Below are 14975 nucleotides of genomic sequence, written 5' to 3'. Positions count from 1 at the left end.
TTTACCTTTTGGTTTTCTATGTCTCATAATGACAGCCTGTAAATATTCTTACACAGCTTGAATGAGAAGGCAGTCCCTCCTGTAAGTTTTCCTAAAAAATACTGTGTTCTGGCCATCCCTGCTCGTATGAGGGACTAAGTTGGCGCAGCTGGTATATGATTCATAATTGGCACAGCCAGTCAGCCACACATCTTGCTTGGAGCCTTTTCTTCATTTAGACTAAGAAAGAGTGCAAAGAGAACTCAGTAGATGGATATCATACAACTGTATCTTCTTGGCAATTTACTTTAAGATGTCCAGTGAACAAGTATAAATGGATACACTTTAGATGGCTTCCCCATGGTGTTTTCTTTGAGCGTGCATAGAGTTTTGCTTCGGTTTACATAGTATTCTTTGATGAGTTTTGCTTCGGTTTACATAGTATTCTTTGATGCTGCTAATGCCTATATTGTTTTCGAATATAATTATGTACAATGGGTACTGATGGTGCTAATTCAATAGGATCAAATGAGTTCTGAGTCATCTTCTGATACATCTGGGTCATCAACTTCAAAAACCTCTGGGTCCACAAGTACCTCATCTTCCACTAGCTTGCATTCAGAGGACATTGTCGAAAAAGGTTCTTGTACTTCTGCCAGGCATAGAACGAAACGAGGTCACGCCAAATGCAAGAAGCTAGAAAAAGGAGGTCCCCGTCGTCTTACGTTTGATAAAAATGGGATTGCCCAGTCACCTATAAAACATGTCAATGAATTCTCAAGCTATTGTGGTTATATAGCACGCATGCGTGTTGATATTAGGATAAAGGATTGGCGAAAAGTGCCTACAGTGGTAAAATCAAACCTATGGGAGGATGTTTCAAAGAAATTTGTCATGCCAAGGGATGAAACCCATACCCTCAATGTGAAGAAGGTCGCTTTGAAATCTATGAGTAAGGATTGACTTCTCGAGATTGTTTGATCCTGTTTGCATCATTTCTTGGGATTTATAATTTATTTTCCTTTTATTCGTACAGGCCATGCATGGAAGGATTTCAAGTGGAAACTAAATATAAATTATGTCAAGAAGGACAAAACTCCATTTGAGGACTATCCAGAACTCAAGAAAGAGTGGTGGCCAGACTTTGTGGAGTGGGTTACCTCTGATGAGTATATTGCTCTAGGAGAAAAGGGCAAGCAAAGCCAAAGCATGAATAAGTTCCGTCAAAAACTAGGTCGGCGAAGCTATACTGTACAAAAGAGAAAATGGGCAAAGGAAGATGCACAAGCATTAACCGAGGGTAAATCTATTCCATTTCAAGACATGCCAGATGGTCGTCATAAGGATTGGGCAAGGGCGAGGAATCCTTCTGGCGATGTGAACATAACAGAGTCGCATCCAATCATAAAGAAAATTGTAATGTTCCTCTCCACACATAACTTGTCCATTTAATTTTCTTACCATTTTTGATTCACACATAAAACTGTTTTTACAGGTAGATCTAAATGAAAAGTCAGTAGCTGGTACCTTTACACCATTGGATAATATGGACATACTTGCAACAGCAATAGGGAGTAATCATCCAGGGAGGACAACAGGGGTGAGTGCTTATGTGGGTTTAGGGATGGGTCTTGCTCAAGGTGATGGCCCTCGTAAGAAGAAACGTAGAACAACGAAAGAATATGTCAAGAGGATTGTGGATGAGTACGAGGCCAAGTTTGAGAAACTGACAGCCCTGTGTCAGAGTATGGAGCGTCGATTAAACAATTCTGAGAGTTGCTCATCTTCAAAATTTGTTGATACACCAAACCATGCAACACATCATTCAGTTGACTCATTACAAGTAACTTCATCTACTTGCAACACATATGACTTATCAGATAACAAAATCAATGTTCCACTAATATTCTGCATTTTCCCTTAATTCTTCCAATGTTTAACATTTCAGGAGGTGATGAAATGCAAGTTGGTGGTGCAGATAGGTCCGCAATCTGTTGTGGTCGCTAGAGGACAGGCTTACCCTCCAAAGGATGTTGTAACCGTCCATGGGATTGAGCGGCGAGATGACCACACAAAAGTGCAGGTTGATTTTGTGTTTGACAACTTCTTGGAATTTCCACTCCCTATTCCTATCGCTGGTGGTGATATGTTCACTTTTGGCGAAGCCAAAAATTCATTTGTGTTATGGCCTAAGTCAGGCATACAACTAGCAGAGGTACACTTTACTAACTTTAACCTGATGAAGTTATTATTGTTATTCACAACTTGGTTAATGTCATGTACTTGTTTCCGACTTTTACATAGGAAACAACAGTTCATGCAAAGCCTCAACAAGTCCCAGACACATCGCCTCAGGTACTCCATCACACACCTGAAAAGGATAAAATGCCAACACCAACAATGGGTACCGAGAATATAGATGTCACACATAGTGCCTCCAATGTCAGCAAGAAGAGGAAACATAAGCATAAAAAACATAGCAAAAGCAAAGAGAAGGAGCAAAAAACTTCACAACAGAAAAACACAGAAGATGATGGTCTTGATCCCCTTTGGACTCCCCCCTTTCATCAACGATCTCCACCACCAGTTCCAAATAATAAACAATTTGTGCTAGGGCAGCCTTTATTATCTAGTGCATTGCTTAAGAGGATGGGTAAACAGAGCCAATGTTTCCACAAATGGTATTTTGCTATGACCACACCAATATCTCGAAGGCAAAGTGCCACACACTTCATGGTACGATACGAAGAACATGATTTTCTTGAAAAATCTAGGGTCTATGCAGTAGAATTCAGTGATGTATTTCACATCTACAATGATCTTGCCCTTGACATATCCTTACATCGGAGTTGGATGCTGTGAGTGAGATCCACCATTTCCTATAAGTGTCTACTTTTTGTTCTTTATCTAACTATTCTTTTAATAGATGCATGAGGAAGATAGACAAATACAGAGGCATAGTTGGCTTTTTAGATCCAGAGATGATCATTTTAAAGAGAATCAATGAAGAGGCTGATGAAGTCGAAGCATACATTGTGAAAGCATTGCTTGCTCAGCAGGACAAGGAGTGCATATTTGTTGTTTGCCAGGAAGGGTAAGGCCTAGCACTAATAACACTCTATAGTTTTTTAATCTGTATATTAATGTTCTATCTTCCTCATTTCAGTTACCATTGGGCCTTGTTAGTTATTTTCCCAAAATGGAATACAGTGTACAATATTGACTCCAAAGGTTACCAATCCCCTAGCTGCTATAGTATTAAGAAGCTATTCGACGAGTGGGTATTATCTTTATCATAATTCTATTTTCCTCTATATTTCAATTGTTATTTACACCGTTAGTCACCATTATTGTAGGGCTTTTGGTGCTTATGTCGACAAAAAAGGTCGCCATAACAAGAATTTTGGTCGCACAGTTATATGGAAACATTTTCAGGTAATCATGTCCTTAACCTGAAATTATTAGCAAGACATATAATTAGACATTCCTGCTGGATATTTTCCTTATGAATGACATCTTTTAGGCACACATACAACCACCTGGCAGTATGCTTTGCGGACAATATGTGATGTACCACATGTTATCCTTTGCGGATAATCTTAGTTTGGACCATGATCGATATCCTCAGGTTGTTTTTATAGTCTGCATTCTATTTTACTCAAACCTATGCAATATGACGTTATAAATATTTACATGGTTTATGTTTTTCAAGGGTCGTGCTGGTTTTGCAACCTGTCCATTATTGCCTGATGAGATAGCAAATGTCCGAGAACGGTTGCTCGACTTCTTCATGAATGAGGTGATAGACATTGGTGGATCATGCAGGGTTGAGGGTGCTTCATATAACTAAATCTAGCATGGCTTCCTAGGTAAGATGTTACATTCATATAACCTTTTACATCATATGCCACATTGTGAGGTGTTCATATGTGTCTAACTAATAATTATTGTGTTCTCCTATTTGTTGTACAGGAAAATACGGAATGGCCGCACCAGTGTGGAGACTTGATTTCATATATATTTAGTTAGGCACAACGATAGCGCAAACAATTGATTACCAAGTTTGTCAATTAGTATTTTAGTTTGGATATAGAGTACGCTTATGCATGAGCTATTTGACAATGTTTATTTATGAGATATATAATGGTAATTATGAATGATATCATCCTACTTTCATATATTTGATGGACATCACATATGTATCTAGATTTTTCTCCAAGTTTTAGCATGTAGTACATAGGGCTAGGTGTCGATCCGGATTGTGGCGCCCGACGAGGTGGGGGCATGGAGAGTGGCAGGGAATCCTCATCGTTGTACTGAAGCTTACATCAAAGGTACGCGTTATTTAGTATAAACTTAATTGACTTGAGAACACACTGCCATTTGGTCATGTTTCTCTACTTATAGTTGTCATTTATGAAGTAACAATATCTGTTCTCCTATTTTGTACTGTGAGAAAAGGAAGTTCACTTTATAACTCTCTAATTTTATTTCTTCCCGCTAATCTAAAAAAATTGTTTAATTGTCTGTTCAAGTAAAGTGAAATTTCCTGTCCAACTTCTGCATTGTAGCCAAATGAAAGCCTGTTATTAGTGTTGCTAATGTTATTCAGACATATATGATTAATCATCATTCATCAATATGTGAACTCCATTGAGCAAGTATATTGTAAAGTCAGAACTAAAAAGAGGAACATTTGGTTCCACCATTTCACCTTATTATGTACTAAGGGGAAGTATTTAGAGATATAATTGATGGCAATTACTTCAGTCTTTAAACCTGTTATTAGTGTTGATAATGTTGATTCCATTCAGCTCTATTTTTTTAAGTGGTGCTTCCCAGAATAGTGAGCAATGTTTATATTTGTAGCTTTAGTTAGTTCCATTGGTGTAGCCGACAGTAAGGATATAGTTTCATTTCATTTTTATTTTTCCTTTTTGAAATATACTGGCTAGCCAGTTTGTATGTTTCAAGAGATTGACAATAGTGAGATTCCGTTAATAAAAAAGAAGTGAGATTCCAGATTCATGACTTGCTTCTGTGTGGGCTTCAACCAGGAAAAAAAACACTGCTGCACTGCTTTCGCCCCCACAGTGAGCTGTTTCTGCAGATCCTGACGAGACGGTGTGCCGGCCGAGCCTTTAGCAAGCCAGTCAGTCCTTGCTGCAACAGGGTCGCCTTCCTGACTCATGTGGTCAGCAACCAAGACTTTTCTACTAGCATCAGCTCCATCAAGGCAAGCAGTCAGGAAGGTAAGCAAACAAGCTGTGCTAGATTTGCAATTTTGCATAATTGATAACTGACAACTTGAACTCTATGCGGCAGTAGTTGTTTATAATGTAGTTGTTTATTGTTGATTTTGTCACGTGGTTTTTGGCCCCCCTAATTCTTGTCCTGCGTCCGCCACTGCCTCCCGCGAAGGCGTGAACCCGCCCCCAGCCGAGGCACTGAGCTCCGCCCCGCCCCGCTCGGGCGCGCCCCTGCACAGGCCCAGCCGCCTCGCTCCTGTTTGCCACCACAGTTCCAGTAACGACGAGGCTGAGCGACAATTCCAGTGTCCCGATGTGTGACCCGAGTTCAACTCCTCTTTCGTCGACCTCGATATCCCAGGTACTATGATACACAGCTACCTTCTCGCAACGTGATGTGGGATGAATTTTGACCTGTAGGTTGAATAAGTGAAGTGGATGAGTCAGATGGTGGAGGAGACATCGTGCAGGAGCAGCCTGTTTATGTGGCCGTAGTGGATCTCGCATCTAAGTCTAGTCCATTCAATGATAATCATACGCACAACAAAATTTTCTTTTGGATGGCAAGATATAGCTCGTTGATCTTGTTTGATGTGCTATTAGTTAGTTCGAGACTTGACGGTTTCCATCTCTGAATGCCTTCAGGTTCCGAAGAGTTCCTGGAACTCATCAAGAGTGCACTTCTTACAGCCCTAGAAGGTATGGAATTCTGATCATTTTGGATTTCCTTAATATTTTGGTTCGTTTAATAACTGTGTTATTTGTGAGTTTAGGGAGTACTTCTTACAGCCTGTTTGTGTTATTTTGCACTTGTTACACTCTGTTTGTGAGCTTGGTATTCCTCCTGAAAACATCACTACAAACCAATTGTTATTTGGCACATTGGGGGAGTACTCCGGATTTGATCCCACAGATCCCACTTCACGCAGTGGGGGTAAAGCAAAAGCAGTGCAGCAAATAAAACAGGTTTAGTTAAACTGTATATCTTTTGGTTGCAGATTTTTAATTCTTACTAGTGTGCTAACCTTTGTTTGTGTTCAGGACCATGGCTACAAGACAATTGTTACGATTGTTGATGGCGCAACTGATCTGGAGGTAAATGGCTACTAGAAATATGCTTATTTAAGATGGGGCAAACAAGGCATCTGGACGGACTGAACATGGCAGGACCCCAAGTGTTCTCGTTCTGCTACCAACAAGAGAGCTGGCCAATCAGGTAATTTTTTTACCCTTATCTGATTCAAGAATTGGATTCTTTTGCACATGAGTTTTTGACATAAGTGCATCAATAAAATGAATTTTAGGTGCACGCTGACTTTGAGTTTTATGGTGCAACATTTGGGCTCTCTGCATGTTGTGTGTATGGGGGATCACCTTATCGTCCTCAAGAAATGGCATTGAGAAGAGGTGTGGATATTGTTGTTGGAACTCCTGGTCGTGTCAAGGTGTTTTTCTTATCTTTGCATCTCCAGCTCATTGCATCATGTGCTCATTTCTGCAGTTTCTTATGTATGCTACATCACTTTGCAGGATTTCATTGTTAAAGCAACTCTCAATTTGAAATGCTTGAAATTTCGTGTCCTTGATGAAGCTGATGAGATGCTAAACATGGGTTTTGTTGATGATGTCGAGCTCATTCTTGGTATGCTCATTTGTCAGTTTCTATGTATCCTACATTCTTATACAAATTTCTTTTTTGACAATATAGATTAGTATGAAGGAGCCAATTATTATCTTTATACTTTTATTTACTAACCACTTTCTGTTTTTTAAATGGATCAATTAACATGGTTTTTAAATGGAGCATCTAACAGCATTCATTAGATTTCTGTGTGATTATTTATTTACTCACTCTAATGTATGAAAAGGCAAGGTAGAAGATGCTACCAAAGTACAGACGCTTCTGTTCAGTGCCACTCTGCCAGATTGGGTGAATAAGGTAAGATCATTTTATAGGACTTTCATATTTTTAAATATTTGTTTGACTATTTTTGTGAGCTGACAATTTGATTTGGAATTATTGTAGCTCTCTCTGAGGTTTCTGAAAGTTGACACGGAGTCTGGGGTTAAATTTGAGCATGTCTCTGCGCCACAACCCACTGATGTAGCACAATCTGCTGGCAGTGAAGCTGCAGATGCCATTGCGAGTGTGTCAGACAGGTAAGATATTTCCATCATCATTTTGGGACAATCATGTTTCTTTTGTTTATTGATTTGTCATTAAGAATGTGGATGTGTGTCGTGCAGTGTTATTCCTATCTTCAGGCAGCAAGCAGAGCAGTTGCTAAGCTCTTCCAGTCTGTCTGGAGCTGACTTGCTTGCCAAAGCACTTGCGAAGGCAGTTGTAAGTTGCTTTCACGTTCAGCTTTTCCAGGTTTTTGCTCTGCTCTAGATATTGGCAGTTGGAACTAACAGAAATATGTGTCTTAGGGTTACACAGACATAAAGAAAAGATCATTGTTATCTTCCTTGGAGGATTACAGTACACTACATCTTCAAACTGGTAGACCGATGTGGTTACCTGTGTAAGTGACTGGTAATTTGTGCTTCTGGTTCATGAGTGTTCTGATTAAATGGAAATCCTTCTCTGCCTGTAGGTTTGCTATAACATTGTTATCTTCAGTTTGACGTCGGCAACATGGTCATGGTGACCGGCGGGAGGAACATCGGGCGTGTAGGAGTCATCAAGAACTGGGAGAAGCACAAGGGCATCTTCGAGGTCATCGACGTGCTGCTTGGAGTTTTTTGCATGCTATGTCTAGTTTTCTCGTATTTGTTGTACAGGAAAACATAGAATGGAATTCAAATTTGGTGGTCGCAAAAGTGTGGAGACTTGAATTCATATAAAGTTAGGCTTAACATTAGTGCAAACAGTTGTATTTTAGTTTAGATTTAGAGTACACTTATGTATGCCTTGTTTGACAATGCTTATTTATGATATATTGAATGGTACTTATTTATATTATATTAATTATAATGTTGTTCAATATATGTGTATGTATATTTCTCTTTCAAATTATTATAACGTGATGTCTAAACAAATGATTATAAATTGAAGAATGTACTGTCGTGTAAGTCATTTCGTTTAAATCTTAATAAGACGGTCACCAAAATGTCTAATATCAGTCTCCTAAATAAGACGGTTTCTAAAACGTCTATTATTAGTCACCTAAATAAGATGGTTTTTCTATTGTAATCGTCTATTATTGTAGGATGTTCGAGACGGTTCGATAAATACTTTATGACTTTTAATGTTTGTATTCTCTACGGTTCTTTAGAAGCAGTGTCTTAACAAAAACATAATTCAAGACGGTTTATCCGACAAAATGACTTAAACAAATACCTTTTTCAGACGGTTTATCGGATAAAATGACTTAAACAAATACCTTTTTCAGACGGTTATCAATTAACAACTGTCTTACATAATATCTTTTAAGACGGTTTATAACCACCTTAAATGTGGGACATCTTTTGCGACTCCATCAAAATTGGACACTTCATAAGCGTCTTAATAACTGAAAATTAACCGTCTCATATAGCATGATCTGTAGTAGTGTATCGAAGCAAGTGGGCAAATGAGTGGGCGAAGGAATGGTTTTATATGAAGAACGACTCGACCGCACGGGCTGACATATCAGGCATCATTCAATCTCCCATTATCACAAGTTTTGGTTTAAGAAGCCAACATGCTATGTTAACTTCAATGATGTTAGCACCTATATTGGAACGAGTGATCTTGTTCAAGGGTTCTTAGCCTTTAAAACATGGCCACTAGAAGCTGGTTGAGATATGCCGAAGGTGTCTGAAGGGGATGCTTCAGACGCTGAGCCTGGGCTACTTAGGCTTCGGTATAAGTATAGATTCGAAGATGAGTTCGGAGAACCTAGTGATGGTTGGCTAGATTATGTTGAAGCGAGGTGCAATGAAATTCCTGGTATTTATAGCAAGTCCAAAGCCGAGCCTCTGCAACAGGCTTTCGGAGCCTGAAAGAGACGTCGACTGAATCGTGTCTTTGATGCCATCGAGTTCTTTTATCCTGACTATCCTATCATGGTTTAGGATTCGAAGAAAAGGAAGATGAAAGTGACTACAAGGCGAAGCAAGATTCTGAAGGTCCACGCCGGATCAAATCCTCAGGCTTCGGAGGAAATCCTAGTAAATGAGCTTTTTTATTTTAGGTATACCTGTTATGATGTTTTTTTATTAATTATCTGCTTCTGAATTTCTCAGGCTGCACCTAAAGCCAAGATAGACGTTGAGATTGAAGAGCTCCCTCCCGTGAGGGCTGAAGAAGCAAAAATTGAAGATGCTTTGATAGTGCAGAAGGTTAAGCCTTTGGAGATGCTTCCAGAGAGTGACAAACAAGAAGATGACGGGGAGCAAATAGCTCCAGTAATGAGTTCATCCTTTGATACCTTTGGAGATGCTTTGATATTGTCGAAGGTCCCCACACCGCCTGCTGAAGAAAAGATTGGTTCAAATAAGGCAAAACTTGAACATACTGCTACAGGTGGTGACTCCTTCGGTAGTCATAGCAACCAAAGACAAAGGTTCCTCCAAACCTGCCCTGGCAGGGGAGAAAGGGAAAGGGCCTGTTGAATTTGACGAGGCCAAAAATGTTATCGAAGATGACACACCACTTGGTGAAGGTCCCTTCGACCAAGTCTTAGGTGGGGGGAGATAATGGGCGCGAAACAGCTGGCTGAAGCCGTTGGCTTCGCCGAACAACTGGGGTACCCTTCGGGGTCCACTATTTTTTGGGGCGGGCAAGATGATTATCTGTACTGCTGCCTTGAGAACAAGGAGACAAATGTGTGACGCTTTGTGGCAGACAATGTTGGCTTTCCAAAGCTGGAAGCGATGTTATCAACTATATCTGATGAAGAGTTTTCTGACTGTATGGCTTATACTCATCTCAAGGTAATTTTGTTGATCTTTGTTTTTTAGTTTTGTGTTGCTTTGATGAAACGACTTACCCTTTGTGTCTTTGCAGGGCCTATTCCTAGGCAAAGCCTTGAAGAACAAGAGAAACATTGAGAACGAAGCTTCCTAGAAGGAAATTTTGAAGCTTAGATTCGAAGTGTCTGGACTAATTGTGAAGAAAAGGAGAAATCTTTCAAGATATTAGAAAAGGAATTCATTGATAGATGGACCGAAGTCCAGAGGCTCGAAACTTTGAATGTTGAACAGAACATGCTCATTGTGTCGCTCGAAGCTGAGTTGGGGCAGATGAGAAAGGAGTATGAAATTGAAATGACGAAGTTGTGGTAGTCGTCTGCCGAAGTGCCTGTCAATCTTAGCAGTGCTCAGGTAAAGATCAAGGACATGAAGGCTGAAATAACCATGTAAGGGGTTTGAACAAAAATTACCAAATCCTATTAGCCAACTGTCATACCCTTGGCAACAAATGCCACAAAGAGATACTGAAGACTTTCTCTGCTGCTGGAGCTTTGTCCAAAGAGAGCAATTTTCAGATTTTGACTTAGAAGGTTTCATGAGGTGGGTACTCAGCGAGAAGGACTATTGTGCTTGGATAGGCGCCCAAAGCTCTACTTTGGTTTTGCTGAAAGCCGAGTGCAAACACATGAAGACTTGCACGGACCCTGACTTCAAAGTCTCTGCTGACCATGTCCAAAGGTCAACTATCGAAGCTTCGAAATGGTCCAAAAAATTTCTATCTAATATTTGGAAGGGCTTGCCGCGGCGCAGGAGCGGATGAACAAGAGGGTAGGTGTTATGCACGACAAGGCTTATGTTAGGCGCCGCAAGCCCATTAGTGCATGGCTGATAGCGGATCAGCAAGGGCGGGGCCAAGGCCCATAGTTAGTTGTGAGAGGCTTACCTAGATAGTTAGATTATTTGATAGAGCTATTAGATTGATTTGAGAGAGCTATATATATCTGTAAACACTATTGGATTGAATCAAGCAGAAACAAGTATTGTTTCCGGCTTCCTTTAGGGAGTCAGGAGAGTCCAACCCTAGCTGCCTCCTGTTCCACCGTAGTGCATCTTCAACCACCGCGCCAGGCTGCCGTCCCTCGCGGTTCAAGCTCCGTCCGCCGATCTCTCATTGCTACAACCTTAGATCGATCAGCTTAGGGAACTTGGTTCCTATCAATATGGTATCAGAGCCCTCGACGATCATGAGCTCTTCCGCTACCTCCAGGCCGCCCTCGCCGGTGATTCAGCAGCTGCCGCCAGTGTCGGGCACACCCCTTGAGACATCCGACGCACTGGTCACACCCACTGCTTCGTCGGGAGCCATGGTGCTCGCCGCCACGGGCGCGCTGGCCTCCACCATCTCGGGTTTGGGCGCTCCCTCGGTCACGTCGCCAACGCTGGTCCTTACTCCCGCAGAGATCACGACGACGTTGGCCGACCTGAGCCACTCCATGCGCAACATCCAGGACACCTTGAGCGCGCTGCTCTTGGGCCAGATCGCCTTCCCTACCCAAATTCCCAGCCACCACCACCGCCGCCAACCCTATCCGTGCCGCCGCCATTTGCTCCTCTATCGGTTCTCACTCACCCATCTGCACCGCTATAATCTGCACCACTACAACCCACCTCCTACCCCTACGACATGCCCATCAAGCCGAACTCGTCGTCCACAGCGCCGCTGCAATCCACCACATCAAGTTTCTGTCGTCGCCTTCTCCAATTCCGTCGTGGGCCTATGGCACTACCACGGTGGCCGCCCCGTCTACTCGTTGGCCTCTTCGTGACCGACGATCACTTCTTTGTCGGGCAGCGCTGCTAGGGGCATGGAGGTCCCACAACTAGTGGTACACTGTACGGTGGGGGTTGATGGGCTGCTCTTCCAAGGTCGCAGCAACCTGCTGCCACACGTCTCCACGTAGTGACTGCGTGGTCACCCTAACATGTGCACACCCGTGATGCTGGCATGGAGGCTACTGCTTACAGGGGCGCCGACGCTCTCCCCCCCACGTTTTTATAAGCTAGAGTTCGCCACGTATGACGGCTCCGGAGCAATTCTTTAGGGGACAGCGCACTCCGACCTCCAATCGCACATGGCTAGCGTCATATCACCTCAAGGGACTTGCACAGACGTGGTACTACACCCTGGAGCATGACGAGGGCATGCCTCCTTGGGACCGCTTCGCCGAGCTGTGTTGTCTCCGCTTCGGGCTGCTAGTGCACGGCTGACGCATCACCGAGCTAGGACGCCTCCCCTTCCTGTCTACGATCCAGGAGTACTCGAACCGCTTCCAGGCGTTGCTGTGCTGAGCATGCAACATATCCCCTCTCCAGAAGACGGAGCTATACATGGGCGGCCTTCCCAAGCATCTTCGGGTGCACGTCGAGATGTGAGCACCACAAGACCTGGAGACAGCCATGTACCTGGCACGAGCGTTCAAGCATCGCGCGACGACCATGCCACCACCTCAGCCACGCAGGGCGTGACCATCGCAACGGTCTTAGGCTCCCGGTCGCGCTCTGCTAGCAGCGCCTGCTGTACCACCGGCCGGTGCTGCGGTCGCCGGAGAGGGCACTCCCTCGATGCGCCAATTCCGCCGCCTCACCCTGGTCGAGTAGAAGGAGCGGCGCCGGCAAGGGCTCTGCTTCAACTGTGATGAGCCCTACGTCCGGGGCACGTGTGCCAGCGGCTCTTCTACCTTGAGGTGGACGACTTCATCAACGATGCGGTCGGTGAAGTTGCGGGTGGAGCAGAACGCTGACCTCCTGGAGGCGCCGGTGGTTGCTGACGCTGCCAGGGCCAACACGATGGTGGTTTCGCTGCACGCCCTCGCGGGCATCCACGCGGACAAGACCCTGCTGATTTCCGTCATGATAAAAGGGGAGCGACTATTGGCGTTTATGGACATGGGATCAACCCACAACTTCCTCAATGGGGACACAATGCGTCGCCTCGGGCTACCTATGGAGGGTGGTGAACACCTCAAGGTTACTGTAGCTAATGGTGACCGCCTACCGTGCACAGAAATTGCCCGTGACGTCCCCATCGTTATCGACTCCAAGGCCTTCTCCATCACATGTGTCAGGATGCACCTTGGCTGCTTCGACTTCATCCTAGGTGTGGACTTCTTAAAGACGCTGGGGACCATCTAGTGGAACTTCCGGGAGCTGACCCTGTCGTTCCTGCACCAGGGCCAACGTATCCACTAGCAGGGCGTGCGTGCCTCACGGCCACCTGCCCCTCAACAACTTGTTGCGGCTATCTCTGATGCCGCTCAGCAGCCCCTCATGGACGTCCTCCTTCGGCAGCATGGCGCTATCTTCGACGAGCCCATAGGGCTGCCCCCGGCTCGCCCATACGACCACCGCATACACCTGCTACCCGGTACCGCTCCGGTGGTAGTATGGCCGTACCGGTACGCGCAGCTATAGAAGGATGAGCTAGAGCGACAGTGCGAGGCCATGCTCACTCAAGGCATCATCCGGCCCAGCACATCCCCATTTTCGGCTCCGGTGCTGTTGGTTCGCCAGGTAGATCGATCCTGGCATTTCTGCATCGACTACCGCGTCCTCAATGCCCGGACGTCGTAGGACAAGTTCCCGATCCTGGTGGTGGATGAGCTACTCGATGAGCTCCATGGGGGCCATTTCTTCTCCAAGCTCGACCTTCACTCGGGGTACCACCAAGTGCGAATGCACACCGAGGACATCGACAAGACGGCTTTCCGCACCCACCATGGCCACTATGAGTTCCTGGTCATGCCGTTCGGCCTCTCGAACGCGCCCGCGACCTTCCAGGCCCTGATGAATGACGTGCTACGGCAATACCTTTGGAGGTTTGTGCTTGTTTTCTTCGATGACATTTTGATTTACAGCTCGTCGTGGGTGGATCATCTGCAGCATGTGAGCGTCGTCCTCAACGCCCTTCGTGCACACCACCTCCACCTGAAGCGCTCCAAGTGTTCCTTCGCGTGCCTCGTCGATGGCCTACCTCGGCCACGTCATCTCAGAGGGAGGGGTCGCCATGGACGTCGACAAGGTCGCGGCGGTGGCCTCTTGGCCGCTCCTGCGGTCTACACGAGGACTCCGGGGTTTCTTAGAGCTTGCGAGATACTACCGCAAGTTCATCAAGGACTTCGGCGTCATCACCGCCCCACTCACGCGTCTATTGCGGCGAGACGCGTTTACTTGGAACGACAACGCGACAGCCGCCTTCGACACCCTTAAGCACGCCTTGACGACAGGGTCGGTGCTCCAGATGCTGGATTTCTCCTAGCTCTTCATCGTTGACTGCAACACGTCGGGTGCGGGGTTCGGTGCGGTCCTTCATCAAGGTGCTGGGCCCCTCGCCTACTTCAGCAAGCCGTTTGCCGCCTGCCATCTCAAGCTGGCGGCTTATGAGAGGGAGCTCATCAGCCTCGTGCAGCTCATCCATCCCTGGCGCCCTTACCAGTGGGGGTGTCACTTTTCTGTTCGCACTAACCATTACAACCTTAAGTTTTTGCTTGATCAGCGCCTGTCGACCATACCTCAGCACCAGTGGATCAGCAAACTCTTTGGCTTCGACTTCTAGGTGGAGTACAGGTCGGGGCGCCTGAACACCGTGGCGGATGCCCTCTCCCGCCGTGATGTTGAGGAGGCGACGTCATCACCCTTGGAGGGGGCGAGTGTGGCGTCCCGGGCCATCTCGGGCCCCACGTTCGCCCTATTGGATGACATCAGGCGGGCGACAACTACCGCGCCAGACGGGTAGCACCTACTCCATCAGCTGCGGGACGACCAGCTAGCCGCCCCATGGCGCCTCTCCGA

The 14975-nt window shown here is 45.1% G+C and overlaps 3 protein-coding genes across 3 annotated transcripts; all 3 read left to right on the top strand.

Moving 5' to 3' along the window:
* The first annotated feature begins 509 nt into the window (after positions 1-509).
* Positions 510-2777, top strand: LOC109939744 (uncharacterized). Its single transcript, XM_020538058.1, has 5 exons — positions 510-931; positions 1016-1395; positions 1475-1822; positions 1928-2062; positions 2754-2777. Exons 1-5 carry the CDS (start codon positions 784-786, stop codon positions 2775-2777), a joined length of 1035 nt encoding a protein of 344 aa, XP_020393647.1. The 5' UTR covers positions 510-783.
* LOC103626737 (uncharacterized) lies at positions 1953-3846 on the top strand. Its single transcript, XM_020537703.1, has 6 exons — positions 1953-2194; positions 2284-3073; positions 3146-3256; positions 3336-3414; positions 3503-3607; positions 3692-3846. The coding sequence occupies exons 2-6, from the start codon at positions 2910-2912 to the stop codon at positions 3827-3829; spliced, it is 597 nt and encodes a 198-aa protein (XP_020393292.1). The 5' UTR covers positions 1953-2194; positions 2284-2909; the 3' UTR covers positions 3830-3846.
* Positions 3847-6339: 2493 nt separating this feature from the next.
* On the top strand, positions 6340-7772 carry LOC103628357 (DEAD-box ATP-dependent RNA helicase 7). The gene is made up of 7 exons (XM_020537702.1): positions 6340-6444; positions 6533-6673; positions 6759-6870; positions 7097-7167; positions 7255-7388; positions 7476-7572; positions 7659-7772. The coding sequence occupies exons 2-7, from the start codon at positions 6620-6622 to the stop codon at positions 7755-7757; spliced, it is 567 nt and encodes a 188-aa protein (XP_020393291.1). The 5' UTR covers positions 6340-6444; positions 6533-6619; the 3' UTR covers positions 7758-7772.
* The last annotated feature ends 7203 nt before the right edge of the window (positions 7773-14975 follow it).

The sequence above is a fragment of the Zea mays genome, chromosome 5 (assembly GCF_902167145.1).
Source record: "Zea mays cultivar B73 chromosome 5, Zm-B73-REFERENCE-NAM-5.0, whole genome shotgun sequence".
NCBI classification, from domain to species: domain Eukaryota; kingdom Viridiplantae; phylum Streptophyta; class Magnoliopsida; order Poales; family Poaceae; genus Zea; species Zea mays.
The sequence above is the reverse complement of the archived record's forward strand: the minus strand, read 5'-3'. Positions and strand labels throughout refer to the sequence as shown.

What these genes read in the sequence shown, in the direction of transcription:
- LOC109939744 (XM_020538058.1), top strand. Translation starts at nt 784, where the DNA reads ATGCGTGTTGATATTAGGATAAAGGATTGGCGAAAAGTGCCTACAGTG. An exon ending in GGTCGCTTTGAAATCTATGA is followed by an intron (nt 932 to 1,015) that starts GTAAGGATTGAC and finishes TTATTCGTACAG; the next exon opens with GCCATGCATGGAAGGATTTC. An exon ending in ATTCAGTTGACTCATTACAA is followed by an intron (nt 1,823 to 1,927) that starts GTAACTTCATCT and finishes TTAACATTTCAG; the next exon opens with GAGGTGATGAAATGCAAGTT.
- LOC103626737 (XM_020537703.1), top strand. Translation starts at nt 2,910, where the DNA reads ATGAGGAAGATAGACAAATACAGAGGCATAGTTGGCTTTTTAGATCCA. An exon ending in TTATATGGAAACATTTTCAG is followed by an intron (nt 3,415 to 3,502) that starts GTAATCATGTCC and finishes GACATCTTTTAG; the next exon opens with GCACACATACAACCACCTGG. An exon ending in ACCATGATCGATATCCTCAG is followed by an intron (nt 3,608 to 3,691) that starts GTTGTTTTTATA and finishes ATGTTTTTCAAG; the next exon opens with GGTCGTGCTGGTTTTGCAAC.
- LOC103628357 (XM_020537702.1), top strand. Translation starts at nt 6,620, where the DNA reads ATGGCATTGAGAAGAGGTGTGGATATTGTTGTTGGAACTCCTGGTCGT. An exon ending in TGATGTCGAGCTCATTCTTG is followed by an intron (nt 6,871 to 7,096) that starts GTATGCTCATTT and finishes ATGTATGAAAAG; the next exon opens with GCAAGGTAGAAGATGCTACC. An exon ending in ATTGCGAGTGTGTCAGACAG is followed by an intron (nt 7,389 to 7,475) that starts GTAAGATATTTC and finishes TGTGTCGTGCAG; the next exon opens with TGTTATTCCTATCTTCAGGC.